The sequence below is a fragment of the Haematobia irritans genome, chromosome 4 (genome assembly GCF_050003625.1).
Source record: "Haematobia irritans isolate KBUSLIRL chromosome 4, ASM5000362v1, whole genome shotgun sequence".
NCBI classification, from domain to species: domain Eukaryota; kingdom Metazoa; phylum Arthropoda; class Insecta; order Diptera; family Muscidae; genus Haematobia; species Haematobia irritans.
The window spans coordinates 204,174,522-204,190,304 of NC_134400.1; the positions used below are offsets into that span (position 1 = coordinate 204,174,522).

Genomic DNA, 15,783 nt, shown 5'->3' on the forward strand with positions numbered 1-15,783 from the left:
TTTTGTCAAAATTTTATTTCTATAGAAAATTTTGTCAAAATATTATATCTACAGAAAATTTTGTGCATATTTTATTTCTATAGAAAATTTTGTCAAAATTTTATTTCTATAAGAAATTTGGTCAAAATTTTATTTCTATAGAAATTTTTGTCAAAAATTTATTTCTATAGAAAATTTTGTTAAAATTTTATTTTTATAGAGAATTTGGTCAAAATTATTTTTATAGATAATTTTGTCAAATATTTCAAATATTCCGTTGCGGATTTTGAGCTTTCCATAAGAAATACACGTAGATAACTGTTCACCTGCCGCTTATCGCTATGGTTATATTTGCACACTAATCACGGTTGTTGGTAGTTGGTAGAATTCTACCAAATATGGTAAATTTTTTCCTGTTTGGTAGAAATGAATTGTTGATAAGATTTTCTATAGAAATAAAATGATGACAAAATTTTCTATAGAAATAAAGATTTGAGAAAATGTTCCATAAAAATCAAATTTTGGAAAAATTTCCTATAATAGTAAAGATTTGACAAAAATTTATATAAAAATAAAAATTTTCCATAAAAATAATATCTTGACAGAATTTTCCATAAAAATAAAATCTTGACAAAATTTTCTATAAAAATAAAATTTTGACAAAATTTTCTAAAGAAATAAAATTTTGACAAAATTTTCTGTAGAAATAGTTTTTTTTTGGTAAAATTTGCTCCAATGTTTTTAGATTATTTTTGGGTCGAGTGGCGACCGTAACACTAATTCGGCGACACCCCATTAGCCGTCATGGTATTCCGTCGTGGGCTTCGCATAAGAAATACACGTTCGCCTATCGCTATGGTTATATTTTACACACATAATTCCTCGTCGTGTTTAGTGTTGCCCTTGATTAACAATTTTTTGGAAATTGCTGTTGCATGTCTACGAGTCAGTTATTTATTTTATCTTGATAAAAAAAATATTAAGGAATTAAATGTTTGTATTCAAATGTAATGGTGAATGGTAAGCTAAATAAAGCTACATTGACATCAAAAACACGAAGTTAGTTAATGTATTTGTTCTTCGCAGAAAAAATGTTCGCCTATTGCGTCGTTCAGACTATAAGTTTATCCGGACGACAGCGTTCGTGTCCCACAAATCCCAAATATTGGCTACACTATAAGATATGCTCGAAGACATAATCGATATTGCTGCTTGTTTATGGGATCGATAACACATTTATCGATATTTTACTTACGTCCGACAATTCTTAGCGTTCAGGCACACTGTACACTGTAATTCTTCACATACACAGACATTCCGTCCGGAAAAGCTTATAGTATGGACGGCGCACATCATCCCTCGACATGGTTGTGTTTACACATTAAAACGACACCGATAATTGTTTCGAAACTGTTATACTTCGTTCTCACTAGACCCGCAATTGTTAGCATCTCTTTACAAATCCCATGTGTTCATATATGGCGAAAAATTGCGATGTCGGTAATTAGCGGATTTGATAGGTGTTTTTCGTTTACAAACACAAAAAGTAAACATTAGAGCAATTTTTTTAATTTACACTGAAAACCCCGCAGTTGTACATGGCAGTATAGTGGATTTTGTTCGAGATTTTATTGAGAAACGGGAGGAGATCTCATGCATAATGTGAGCAAAGTATTAGGTAGACTAGAATTCGGTTTGATTTCTACTAATCTTCAAAGGATTGGGTTTGCTGGGAAGATTACCCATTACAATGATCGCTTAACATTTGATAAGACAATACTACACAATAAGCTTATTAGGATATTCAGTACTGTGTGTATTGTTTGTGAGGGTGTATACACGAAAATATGTTTTCTACGTAACGAAATTTTAGACAACAAATTTTCCTATTGTTAAAATAATATATTTTTTTAAGTCCTATGTATATACACTTGTAGCGTATTTTGTAATACTCAAATTTGGTGATCCTTTTTTTTATCCACATTACATAGCAATACACGGCCTTGTCGGTGTGCAAACGTAAATTTCACTGAAAGGACATTTTGGACAAATGAAAACTTGAATGAAGAAATTTCGTTAGTCTCAAATTTCGTTTTAGATAGAAGGACATTTTTTCATTTCATGTAAATGTATTTTCACTGCATATTTTGTTCACTTTTTAGACTTGACGTGTAAATTTACCTAAGTTTTTATTCGATTATGTTAACTTCTTGTTTATAGTTATGCATTATTTTGTGTATAGAGGAGAGAGAGAGAGAGAGTTATTAGGATTCTTCACAAGACTTTTTTTGGTTGCTATTTAGTTTTGTTTGTTTTGAGGTTACGGGTCATTTGATGTTTGTTTTGTAATGCTTCTTTGCTTCATTAGCATTGGCTGAGGTATTAGATTTCTCTTCTATACATTGGATACCCTGTATTAGGAACCTTGCAAGTGCCGATTATGATCGTGAGTAAGGAAAGATGTAATTGAAATGTGATCTCTTGCATAATAATCATTGGGGTCTATGTAGATATCGACAAAAGTCTTCAAGTCGAGCGGTAAAGGGGGGCGTGGGGAGGAAATTAAACTGAGCACTTGCAATTTAAACATGAATTTCATAAAAATCATGACAATCAACACATCCACCACCCATATCGCCACCACTACCACCACCTATTCCTGGTCCAACACCGCTCGAGGCCATTGAACGTGGTTGTTGCACTATAGTTGCCTGGGAGTTAAACATGGTATTATCGCATATCTCTCCATGACCCGATACACCGCTAATACCACCCGGTCCCTGGATGAGTACAGCTCCTCGTGGTACCTTCTTGCGCGTACGACTTTGTCGCACGCGCCCCCTATGCTAGGAGGGTCTTTTCTGATACAAACAGTCCATGCATGTTGTATGTTCGGGGGCGGAAGAGCTCAATTGATAGGGACGGTCGTGTGGACACTGAGGTTCATGGCAAAGACCATATTGCTGTTGTAAAGTGGGTGTGGCTTGCGCACCATAGTGATAGTATTGAGCTTGTGAGGGTTCATGGTGATAGCCACTGGCTGCCGAAAATGTATTCTCTGCGGACTGAGAACGCATAGGAACGTTCATCATCATCAGGGGATCGCAAGAATTGTCCATGGCGTATATGCGTTCCGGTGAGACACCATAACGATATGAGCTACTGGTCGTACTGTCTCGTGACATGGAGCGTTCCAGTGATTTGCTGGTTCGTCGATGATGCTGAGCATCTGAACGCTGTTCATCATCACGTCTTATGGACACATAGTGATCGCTGCAAGTGCGATTATCATATATGGGATAGTATTGGTAGTAGGCCTCGGCTTGTTTTGACTTTTGTCCATGGTCTATATTGGCATGAGCCGACACACTACGTTTGCGTGATCCGCCACCATAATTGCGATCAGGAGATCGAGATTCAAAACTACCACGTGGTGACTTCAATGAAGAGCGAGGCATATCGAGATTTGGTTCAGAGCTGCGACTATCAAAACTATTACGTGGTGAATGATGTTGACACATGGTACAGGTGGCCGAACGATCGGGCGACAAATACTCAATGCTATTGCGAGGTGAAATATGGGGCGAGAGGGATTCAATGCTACAGTCATGCGAAGGGGTCAATTTTTTGAGGCAACTACGATCTGGACTCTTGGCTTTGGAGGGACTTGAAGGTCTCTTGAGTATACCACCTGAGGGACTAACCGATCGTTTTAGGATGCCTCCCCCATCCGACGAACGTCGAGGACTAGGTGTTCTGCGACCGGTGGAGAGACGATCTTGCGAGGAATCCCGACTTGAGCTAACACTCAAACGTTTACCCTGATCACTGAGGCTGGTACGAGGTGATTTTATTTTAATTATCCGTACCGGAGAGCTACCCTGAGATTTGGAACGATCGGGAGAAATATAAATATTTTGGCGAGGTGATTTCAGTTTACTTTTGGAACCCGAAGCTGAGGAACCCCCACTACTGCTAGTAGTGGTGGTATTTCCATTACTACCACTTGAACTAGCCTTTTGGTTGCTTTTGGAAATTTTATCTGAGGACTTCGACTTGAAAACCTTATCGACTTTCTTATCAATGACCACATGATGTAGAGCCACAGCCTTCGATGTGGAGGGCATACCATCCGATTCATCTTCGGATTTTTCAGAGGTTGTGTAGGTTGTGGTACCTGTACTGTCCGATTCGGCAGCTTGTGGCCGGGGCGGAGACTCTATGTGAGCCATTACTGTTTGCTGTGTATTCTCCACAACAGTTTGAGGTTCTGGCGAGAGACTTGAGTCATTCTGTTGCTGATCTCCCGTTTCCAATTGCAAATCGCCCGACTCCAAAGAGGCCTCCTTCAAATTGGCCATATATGATTCTATGTCACAAGTCATAGTTTCGTTCAGTTTGTCCTGTTGCAGTTCACTCAAGTGCTTGTCCATATATTGTATACTCGTATCGTCCATAACACTTTCGGCACTAACACGCCCCACAGCTGGGGAGGAGCAGGAGGGTGATTTTCTGGAAGACTCTTTGCCTGAAAAATGCACAACCGATACCTGCTGTGTGGCAGCACTTATCCTATCTATTTCACTCTTGAATATCTCAATAATTTCCACATCCCGATTGGGCGATTGTCTGGGAGAAAATTTACCAGGTGCTGAGGTGGCATGCAAAACATTACTGGAAATGAATTGACTATCGGCAAAACTAGATGGGGCTGCTGCAGCCGTTTCATTTCTAGGATTGGAACTGCCACAACTGGGTGTTGTAAATAGACTACCACTACTACCTAGACTTAAATTAAGGGCTGCTGCAGTTGTGGCTGCTTGAGAATCTGTCTCTAGAGTTAACACATTTTCATCATCATTATCATTGTCATCATCATCAACAACATTAACTACATCATCATTGACATTATTATAATTCTCATTATTATCAAAAACTAGATTATTGTTTTCATTTTTAACATCATTATCATCATCATCATTATCATCATGATCGTCTTCCACTGTGACAGTAGCATAGACTACAGTGCCCTTATCATCGCTTGACTTTAAGTCTTCTGAAATAGAGCTACGCTTACCTAAGTCTTTCATAAGAACTGGTTGATACGTTGATGGCGGATGTGATGATTGGATTAAGCGTGCCTGGCTACCGGTACTGCCAACCGAAAGTGTCGATGTAGTGCTGTAAACGGGAAAATGAAAATGAGAAGGGCATTCGATTTTGGATCAGATTTACTTATCGCTTATTTACCTTAGTGTCAAGTGATTGGGTGTCCTTCCCAAGGAAGCCTTTGTTTTTATGGTACCCTGTTGGAATTCCTCTTCACCTTCGGATTTGGTACCGGGATCCATGCGTTCAATATCACTTTGTGATTGTTGCTGTTGTTGGTGCTGTTGTTGCTGATGCTGGTAATGATGATGGATTTGTTGTTGCTGTTGCTGCTGCTGTGCTGCTTGTGAAGATTCCATGGAAGCTCCCATAATATCTGTAAATGGGAATTCATAGATTGTAATAAGACCATTAGTATGTTTGGTCATTAACTGGCCTAGGGTTTGAGCTAAATTGTTTACCTGAAGCATCGCCCACGGTCTTACTACGACTACGGAAGGTGGATGTGTGTAATGTGTGCATATGATGATGTTCTTGGAATGGTACATCTTCCGCTTCTTGACTACCTGAGATGTTATCATAATCTATGTTGCCGGCCGAATGTCTTTGCGAACCGGATTTTTTCTTAGGCTTACCCAAGGTCTGGGAACCCTGCATTATTGTTATCTACATACATACATACCACATTGACATAAAATGGTTAGCGGTTAAGGTAATTAAAAGAGAGAGGGAGAGAGAGAGCGAGCGAGCGCATTTAAAGGAAAAAAGATAGTGAGGACAATTGTTAATGTTAGTTAATAAGACATACACGCACACAGCCCAGAGAATGAAGCCGGTGCCTTCTTTTTTAACGGCTTAAGGGCAGAACCGAATTTAATCAAGTTTTTTGCGAAACTCTAAAAACTTTTTTTATTCTCATTAAAATCCCTACGCTGGGTCGCCTGAAAAAAATGGTCGGCGGCGTTTGCAGGCGCGGCTTCATTCTCTGACACACACACACAAGTCAAGGGTATATGGCCAAGCATTGAACTTTTGGTTTCGGTATTCGTTTATTTTTTTATCCCTATGATGTTCTTACCTGTTGTTTGGGTCTTTCCAATGTTTGTGAACTTCCCGAACAGCCACCCTGTGATGACATACCCGATACAGAGCCCGAACTACCACCGAAATTCTTCATAGGAATCGACATATTACGCACACTTTCCCTTATTATCTGTCGTATGGTCTTTAGGAATGCATTACGAAAATCTGCGGTACTATTCGAAAGCACATAGACCTTTTCGGAACGTCTTTGAAGTTGTGAGCGCAAATGTATTAATTCCCATAGGAAATGTGAATCCATATCTTTGGCCGAAGAAGCACGAACTTGAACTTCGGTTACGGGTATTAAAACCTGATAGCGTATGATTTCCACTTCATTGGGGGCATTTTTACTTGAACCACCCTGTAATGTAGGCACAAGTAAAGAGTGTTTACAATATTATTGGGTGAGTTTAAGAGCCCTAGAGAACTTACCATTAACTTCTTTTTCTGTCGCAGACGTTCTTTACACAGGAACACAACCGCTGATTTGAAAACAAAACACATGGCATGTAATTCCAAACCCTTTTTGATTTTGCCCAGAAAATCGGAAATATTCAACCATTCCACACCACCATAATACAAAAGATCACCTGGAAAGAGAGGAGAGACAAAAAAATAATCACTTATGAGCCGTTCATATTAAAATAACGACTTCTTGGGGATTTTATATAAAACATATGGCAAGGCTGGCTTGAATCAATTGAAATTATTAAGAGTGGCGTTGCTATGTCCCCAAAAAGTCATCCAAATAATCTATAGTGTGAACGCCGTATGAACGGTACATATTCCATTTTTGGGTATCCCCCATTCGTATAACATACCTGGACTTAAATCTATGGGCTGTTTACAGGCTTTCTGATGCTGACGGAATAAATGATCGAATATGGCTCCATATTCTTCATGGATTCTTTGCATTTCGTTGATGTGTTCGGCCACCTTTTCCATGCCTTTTAGTGCCTCTGTTTGATGTGTGAAACAAAGATTAATATTTTATGTTTAATATCGTAAAACACGATTATCAACCTACCGCATAAATGCAGATGTTCATCGGCCCGGGAATCGGTTAAATTACGCAATTGTTGCAATAGCAGGGGATATTTTAGGATACGCTGTATGGGCTTTATCAAATACGATTCCAATGTGCAGCTGTGCTGCTGTTTGGGATTGCGAGCATTTAGGAACTCTTGCAATGCATGATTTCCTTCATCTGGAACAAATATAAGGACAAATTGTTTTCGTAATCAATTTTCTGGCAGTAATAAAGTGTTCACTGAAAAAATATTGACCTAATATAAAAGAATTTATAGTAATTTTTTGTTTTCTAAAAGGTTATGCTACCATACGTTAATATTTATATTCTATAAATTGTACAGGGTTTCTGATATGTATTGCAACTAAGAAAGCCATATGTTTTTTTATTTATTTTCTTTTTAATTTTAGTGTCCAAAAGCAAAAAACAAAAATTGGATATAACATAAAAATTTAGAATCAGTTTGGATTTGTTCGAATTGGCTACTTTTGGTATGGCCTTCAAATGGCCAACAAGCACGGTTGCCACTCGAGCCAAAAATAACAACCAAAAATTATTTTGCAAGATTTTATTTCTATAGAAAATTTTGTCAAAATTTTATTTCTATAGAATATTTTGTCAAAATTTTATTTCTATAGAAATTTTGTCAATTTTTTTTATAGAAAATTTTGCTAAAATTTTGTTTTTTATAAAAAATTTTGCTAAAATTGTATTTCCATAGAAAATTTTATCAAGTGTTATTTTTTATAAAAAAAAAAAATTTAAAAATTTTGTTAAAATTATATTTTTTGATAGAAAATGTTGCCAAAATGTTATTTTTTTATAGATTTTTTTTTTAATTTTAGTTTTTATAGAAAAGTTTGTCAAAATTTTAGTTTTTATAGAAAATTTTGACAAAATTTTACTTTTGATGGAAAATTTTGCCAAAATATTTATTTCTATTTATTTGTAAAAATTTTATTTTCTTTATAGAATTTTTTTTAATTCTATTTCTATAGAAAATTTTGTCCAAATTTTATTTCTATAGAAAATTTTGTTAATATTTTATATCTATAGAAATTTTGTCAAAATTCTATTTTTTTATAGAATATTTTGCCAAAATTTTATTTTTTTTTTAGAAAATTTTGCTAAAATTTTAGTTTTTATAGAAAATTTTGCCAAAATTTTATTTTTTATAGAAAATTTTGCCAAAATTGTATTTCCATAGAAAAATTTATCAAATTTTACTTTTTATATATTTGTTTTTAATTTTGTCAAAATTTTATTTTCTATAGAAAATTTTGTAAAAATTTTATTTTTTATAGAAAATTTAGTCATAGTTTTATATTTTTTATAGAAAATTTTGTAAAAATTTTATTTTTACAAAAAATTTTGTGAAAATTTTACTTCTATAGAACATTTTGTCAAAATTTTATTTCTATTTTTGTAAAAATTTTGTTAAAATTTATTTTTTTTTAGAAAATTTTGTAAAAATTTTATTTTTACAAAAAATTTTGTCAACATTTTACTTCTATAGAAAATTTTGTCAAAATTTTATTTCTATTTTTGTAAAAATTTTAGTTTTTATAAAAATGTTGTTAAAATTTTATTTTTTATGGAGAATGTTGTCAAAATTGTAGTTGTTGGACAACATTCAAAATTTTAGTTTTTATAGATTTTTTTTCCAAAATGTAATTTTTATAGACAATTTTGTCAAAATTTTAGTTTTTATAAAAAAAAAAAATATTTTTAGAAAATTTTCTCAAAATTTCACTTCTATAGAAAATTTTCTCAAAATTCAAAAGCAAAATTTATCGTTTCCTTACCAATCTCTATAAAAAATACTTACTTGGATGCAAAACTTTTTGAGCTTTACTGTGACTGGCACAAAACGATGAATAGAGCTTGAAATGATTGACATAATACAGGAATGCGGAACCGATTGCAAAGAGTACATTCTGAAAATATGACAAACAATAAATATTATATTAAGCCCACAATATATTTTTTTTTATTTGAATTTTCTATTAAATACTTACTCGATATTGACTAGGATGATCAAATTTATGGAAATCAGGTTCTAATTCTAGGGCTTCAACAAGATTTTGTAGAAATTGTCTTTGGAATGTGACAATTTCATGAATATTGCCGAAGAGGGCATTAATCTCAGCATTCGATAGGAAAGTTTCACGTTTTAATGGTTCCAAATAGTTTTCAAGGAGATTATTCAAATGCTAGAAAATAGAGAGATATGCATGGAATATTAAAGCTAAACAGGAAATATTTATTATTTTTTTAATTTATATAAAATTATTATTTTCTCACACTATGGTAAGAGTTTTTGAGAGATTTTTCCTTAAAGCTTTCTTGTTAAACGATTTCAAATCGTTTTCCTTTGAAATTGGAAAATTTCCAGATACAAAAGCTTTTTGACAAAATTTTATTTCTATAGAAAATTTTGTCAAAATTGATTTCTATAGAAAATTTTATCAAAATTTTATTTCTATAGGAAATTTTATCAAAATCGAAACATGTACAGTCTAGGCGTGTATAGATTTGTATCTGCCGTTTTATGTTCAATGACTCTATTAATCAAGTTCTTTAATCTAAATTTGTCCATAAAGCTCGATTAATAATTGTAAAATTAGATATAATGCATTTGGACGTTAATTGCCTAACATGAAAAAAAAATATTTCTATAGAAAATTTGTCAAAATTTTATTTCTATAGAAAATTTAGTCAACATTTTTACCATAGAAAATTTTGTACATTTTTTTTATAGAAGATTTTGTCAAAATTGTATTTCTATAGGAAATTTTGTCAAAATTTTATTTCTATAGGAAATTTTGTCAAAAATTTATTTCTATAGAAAATTTTGTAAACATTTTAGTTTTTATAGAAAATGTTGTCAACATTTTATTTCTATAGAAAATGTTGTCAATTTTTTTATGTAGAAAATTTAGTCAACATTTTTACTATAGAAAATTTTGTTAAAATTTTATTTCTATAGAAAATTTTGTCAAAATTTTATTTCTATAGAAAATTTTGTCAAAATTTTATTTTTTGTAGAAAATTTTGTCAAAATTTTATTTCTATAGAAATTTTTGTCAAAATTTTATTTCTATAGAAATTTTTGTCAACATTTTATTTCTATAGGAAATTTTATTTCTATAGAAAATTTTGTAAACATTTTAGTTTTTATAGAAAATGTTGTCCACAATTTTATTTCTATAGAAAATTTTGTCAATTTTTTTATGTAGAAAATTTAGTCAACATTTTTACTATAGAAAATTTTGTTAAAATTTTATTTCTATAGAAAATTTTGTCAAAATTTTATTTCTATAGGAAATTTTGTCAAAATTTTATTTCTAAAGGAAATTTTGTCAAAATTGTATTTGTATAGAAAATTTTGTCAAAATTTTATTTCTATAGAAAATTTTGTCAAAATTTTATTTTTTATAGAAAATTTTGTCAAAATTTTATTTTTAATAGAAAATTTTGTCAAAATTTTATTTCTATAGAAAATTTTGTCAAAATTTTATTTCTACAGAAAATTTTGTTAAAATTTTATTCTGTAGAAAATTTTGTCAAAATTTTATTTCTATAGAAAATGTTGACAAAATTTTATTTCTATAGAAAATTTTGTCAAAGTTGATTTCTATAGAAAATTTTATCAAAATTTGATTTCTATAGAAAATTTTATTTCTATAGGAAATTTTATCAAAATTTGATTTCTATAGAATATTTTATTTCTATAGGAAATTTTGTAAAAATTTTATTTCTATAGCAAATTTTGACAAAATTTTATTTTTATAGAAAATGTTGACAAAATTGTATTTCTATAGAAAATTTTGTCAAAATTGATTTCTATAGAAAATTTTATCAAAATTTGACTTCTATAGAAAATTTTGTCAAAATTTTATTTCTATAGGAAATTTTGTCAACATTTTATTTCTATTGAAAACTTTGTCAAAGTTTTATTTCTATCGAAAATTTTGTCAAAATTTTATTTATATAGAAAATTTTGTCAGAATTTTATTTCTATAAAAAATTGTAAACATTATTTTATACAGAAAATTTTAGTCAACATTTTTACTATAGAAAATCTTGTAAAAATTTCATTCCTAAAGGAAATTTTGTCAAAATTTTATTTCTGTAGAAAATTTTGTCAAAATTTGATTTCTATAGAAAATGTTGACAAAATTTTATTTCTATAGAAAATGTTATCAAAATTTGATTTCTATAGAAAATTTTATTTAAATTTTATTTCTATAGCAAATTTTGACAAAATTTTATTTCTATAGAAAATTTTGTCAAAATTGATTTCTATAGAAAATTTTATCAAAATTTTATTTCTATAGAAAATTTAGTCAAAATTTTACTTCAATAGGAAATTTTATCAAAATCGAATCGAAACATGTACTATTAATCAAGTTCTTTAATCTAAATTTGTCCATAAAGCTCGATTAATAATTGTAAAATTAGATATAATGCATTTGGACGTTAATTGCCTAACATGAAAAAAAAATATTTTTATAGAAAATTTATCAAAATTTTATTTCTATAGAAAATTTAGTCAACATTTTTACTATAGAAAATTTTGTAATTTTTTTTTATAGAAGATTTTGTCAAAATTGTATTTCTATAGGAAATTTTATCAAAATTTTATGTCTACAGAAAATGTTGTCAACATTTTAGTTTTTATAGAAAATGTTGTCAAAATTTTATTTCTATAGAAAATTTTGTCAGTTTTTTTTATATAGAAAATTTAGTCAACATTTTTACTATAGAAAATTTTGTCAAAATTTTATTACTATAGGAAATTTTGTCAAAATTTTATTTCTATCGAAAATTTTGTCAATATTTTATTTCTATAGAAAATTTTGTCAAAATTTTATTTCTATAGAAAATTTTGTCTAAAATTTTATTTCTATAGAAAATTTTGTCAAAATTTTATTTCTATAAAAAATTTTATAAAAATCTTATTTCTATAGAAAATTTTTTCAAAATTTTATTACCGTAGAAAATTTTATAAAAATTGTATTTGTTATATTTTTTTTTTAAATTTGTAAAACTTTTTTTTTTATAGAAAATTTGGTCAAAATTTTATTTTTTATAGAAAATGTTGTTAAAATTTGAGTTATTATTTTGACAAAATTTTATTTCTATAGAAAATTTTGTTAAAATTCGATTTCTATAAGAAATTTTGTCAAAATTTTATTTCTATAGAAAGTTTGTGAGGTATCTCCTAGTTGGAGAGGAATATTTGGCAAAATCTACCAAACAGTAAAAAATCTACAATTTTTGGTAGAATTCTACCAGCTGCGGCAACCGTAGAATAGATATTAAGCCGCGGATTTGCGGCTTCCCATAAGAAATGCACGTAAACAAGTATTCGCCTATCACTACAGCGCCACTTTTTAAAACTAATAACGTTGGACAAGAGTGCAACCATAGGATAAATAATTGCAAAGTTTTTCAAACTCTTTAATGAATATATTCATAGATTTTTGTAAAAACTAAAATTATTTATACAAAAGCATTTATTTTTTTGTTAATAATTTTGTACTCACCTTTACATAGGTTTTCTCCGTATCGACCAATTCCAATATGACTTTACGCAATTTTTCAGCATCTGTTAGTTGACGTGACGGCGTTAGGGCTGCATTTGAAACCGATGATGTCACAGATCCTGTGGGGCTCGCTTTGCGGGTTTCCTGAGGTGAACGACAAAATCCGGTAACCTTTGTATGACAACAATCGCCCATTGCATGTAGTAATAGAACATTTCGTCCGATTGTGGTTGGTGGTGGTATGTCATCGTTTCGTTTCGTTTCGTTTCGTTTTGGTTTGTTTTTTATTTTTTTTTTTTTTTTTTTTTAATTTTCATTATTTTGGAGAAGTGGTCATTTTGGGTAAAAGTTGTTTTTTTGAGGTGTTGGTGGTGTTTTGTTGTAGTTGTAGGTGGGCGTCAAATGATGCAACACATGCGAATTTTGTTTAGGCGCATAAAATTTGATGACATGATGATTGTTGCATAAAATAAAAACCGAATTTAGAAAAAAATGTTTAGGTGTGCACTAACAATGATGTTTTCTTTTTGAAAAAAAATTAGGATTGTGCTTCGCATGGGGCGGGAGGCTTCTATTTTGAGGGTTTAGGGGGTGGGGGTTTGGTTCATTTGCTTTTTGGAGTGGTTTAAAGGACAACAAAATTTTGGTATTAATTTGACCATTGATTTCTTTTTTTTTTGTAAACGATGATGATCCTAAATACCACACTAAATAATAATGATTGATCATAAGGACTTCTTGTCGGAAATTTTCACACAATTTTCTAAATCCCAATCTACGTTTAATGTGTTATCTATAGATTTCCAAGCCAATGATTTGTTTTCTATTTGTGGTTAAGTGGTTGTCTACTGATACCTGAACATGCCTAAGATTTTTCAAGCCCAGTTGACACTGACAGCTGCTGCATGATGCCATTTGTCACGAAATGGTGAATATACAGGGTTGTATATGTATGTGTGTCGCATACCGTTCCGTTATGCGTTAAACATTGCTGTGCCATGTTTAAACCACAAATTTACAATTTTCTGCTTCGTTGTTCTAATAAATTCTTATCAAATGCAGATTCTTGTTACAATTATAGCCACAGAATGAAAAATAGAAACAGACCATAACAGATGCAGACAACCTTATTGTGGTAATAATTTAAACATTTTGACTAACTTGCATATGGGTTATTCCATAAATTGTATACGTAAATATGGGCATATAGCCTCAGGATGCTAGTGTCCTCATATAGAATTTGTAGGTATAGAAAAAATATCAGCAACATTTTTCCACTTAAAATTTTAATATTTAAAAAAATTTAATATTTAATAATTTTAATATTCATATTCATTTAAAACTATAATTGGTCCAACAATAAAACACAAGATCTAAATTGTATCAATTAATTTTTTTAATTGGAATAATTAAGTTTTAAATTGACTTTGGTGATTGATATTATCATTTCTATGATTGAAAACATTTCAATTAAAAATTATTAGGATCAATTAATTTCGTGATTGAATATAAAAAATATTTTTTTTGTGCATACAATAGGTAATGGATAAAATTAAGTCAAGAATCTATACACATTTTTTAAAACAGTATAGGGATTAAAGATGATAAAATCGGACACAATAAAACCTTTTAATATAATCATCAAACAGATAAGATCTATAGAAAACTCCCTATTATACCCTCCACCATAGGATAGGGGGTATATTAATTTTGTCATTCCGTTTGTAACACATCGAAATATTGCTCTAAGACCCCATAAAGTATATATATTCTGGGTCGTGGTGAAATTCTGAGCCGATCTGAGCATGTCCGTCCGTCCGTCTGTTGAAATCACGCTAACTTCCGAACGAAACAAGCTATCGACTTGAAACTTGGCACAAGTAGTTGTTATTGATGTAGGTCGGATGGTATTGCAAATGGGCCATATCGGTCCACTTTTACGTATAGCCCCCATATAAACGGACCCCCAAATTTGGCTTGCGAGGCCTCTAAGAGAAGCAAATTTCATCCGATCCGGCTGAAATTTGGTACATGGTGTTAGTATATGGTATCTAACAACCATGCAAAAATTGGTCCACATCGGTCCATAATTATATATAGCCCCCATATAAACCGATCCACCGATTTGGCTAGCAGAGCCTCTGAGAGAAACAATTTTCATCCGATCCGGCTGAAATTTGGTACATGGTGTTGGTATATGGTCTCTAACAACCGTGAAAAAGTTGGTCCATATCGGTCCATAATTATATAGCCCCCATATAAACCGATCCCCCGATTTGGCTTGCGAGGCCTCTAAGAGAAGCAAATTTCATCCGATCCGGCTAAAATTTGGTACATGGTGTCAGTATATGGTCTCTAACAACCATGCAAAAATTGGTCCATATCGGTCCATAATTATATATAGGCCCCATATAAACCGATCACCAGATTTGACCTCCGGAGCCTCTTGGAAGACCAAAATTTATCTGATTCAGTTGAAATTTGGTATATGGCCTCAAACACCCATGCAAAAATTGGTCGAAATCGGTCAATAATTATATATAGGCCCCATATAAACCGATCCCAAGATTTGACCTCCGGTGCCTTTTGGAGAAGCAAAATTCATCCGATCTGGTTGAAATTTGGTACGTGGTGGTAGTATATGATATTTAACAACCATGTGTTGAAATTTGTGGATGACAGTCTTTCGTAGAAGTTTCTACGCAATCCATGGTGGAGGGTTCCATGGGTAAGATTCGGCCTGGCCGAACTTACGGCCGTTTATACTTGTTTTTGTTAAATTTCCTATAGGAAATTTCTTAAAAATTTTATTTTCATAGAATTTTTAAATATTTTTATATAGAAAATTTTTGAAATTGTATTTTTATAAAAAAAAAATTCCTAGAAATTAAAATTAATTAAAATTTTATACATTTCCTATAAATTTTATTTAATTTTTTTTGTTAAATTTCCTATAGGAAATTTCTTAAACATTTTATTTTCATAGAATTTTTAAATATTTTTATAGAAAATTTTCTAGAAAATCAATTT

At 31.2% G+C, this 15,783-nt stretch overlaps 1 protein-coding gene across 15 annotated transcripts in view; it reads right to left on the reverse strand.

The window, feature by feature from the left end:
• sif (guanine nucleotide exchange factor still life) overlaps positions 1-15,783 on the reverse strand; it is a 335,519-nt gene that overhangs the window by 22,774 nt on the left and 296,962 nt on the right. For 9 of the 15 annotated variants that reach the window (XM_075307986.1, XM_075307980.1, XM_075307987.1 and 6 more), the window contains 10 exons: positions 12,754-12,924; positions 9,220-9,414; positions 9,030-9,138; positions 7,199-7,378; positions 6,993-7,130; positions 6,604-6,761; positions 6,167-6,532; positions 5,550-5,754; positions 5,230-5,464; positions 5,057-5,160 (listed from right to left, as the gene is read on the reverse strand). In XM_075307986.1, the coding sequence (XP_075164101.1) occupies positions 5,057-5,160; positions 5,230-5,464; positions 5,550-5,754; positions 6,167-6,532; positions 6,604-6,761; positions 6,993-7,130; positions 7,199-7,378; positions 9,030-9,138; positions 9,220-9,414; positions 12,754-12,924 (1,861 nt within the window). Of the gene's footprint in view, positions 1-2,805; positions 3,935-4,006; positions 4,814-5,020; positions 5,161-5,229; positions 5,465-5,549; positions 5,755-6,166; positions 6,533-6,603; positions 6,762-6,992; positions 7,131-7,198; positions 7,379-9,029; positions 9,139-9,219; positions 9,415-12,753; positions 12,925-15,783 lie in introns of those variants that run through there. The other 6 variants (XM_075307988.1, XM_075307979.1, XM_075307975.1 and 3 more) reach the window with 4 other exon arrangements.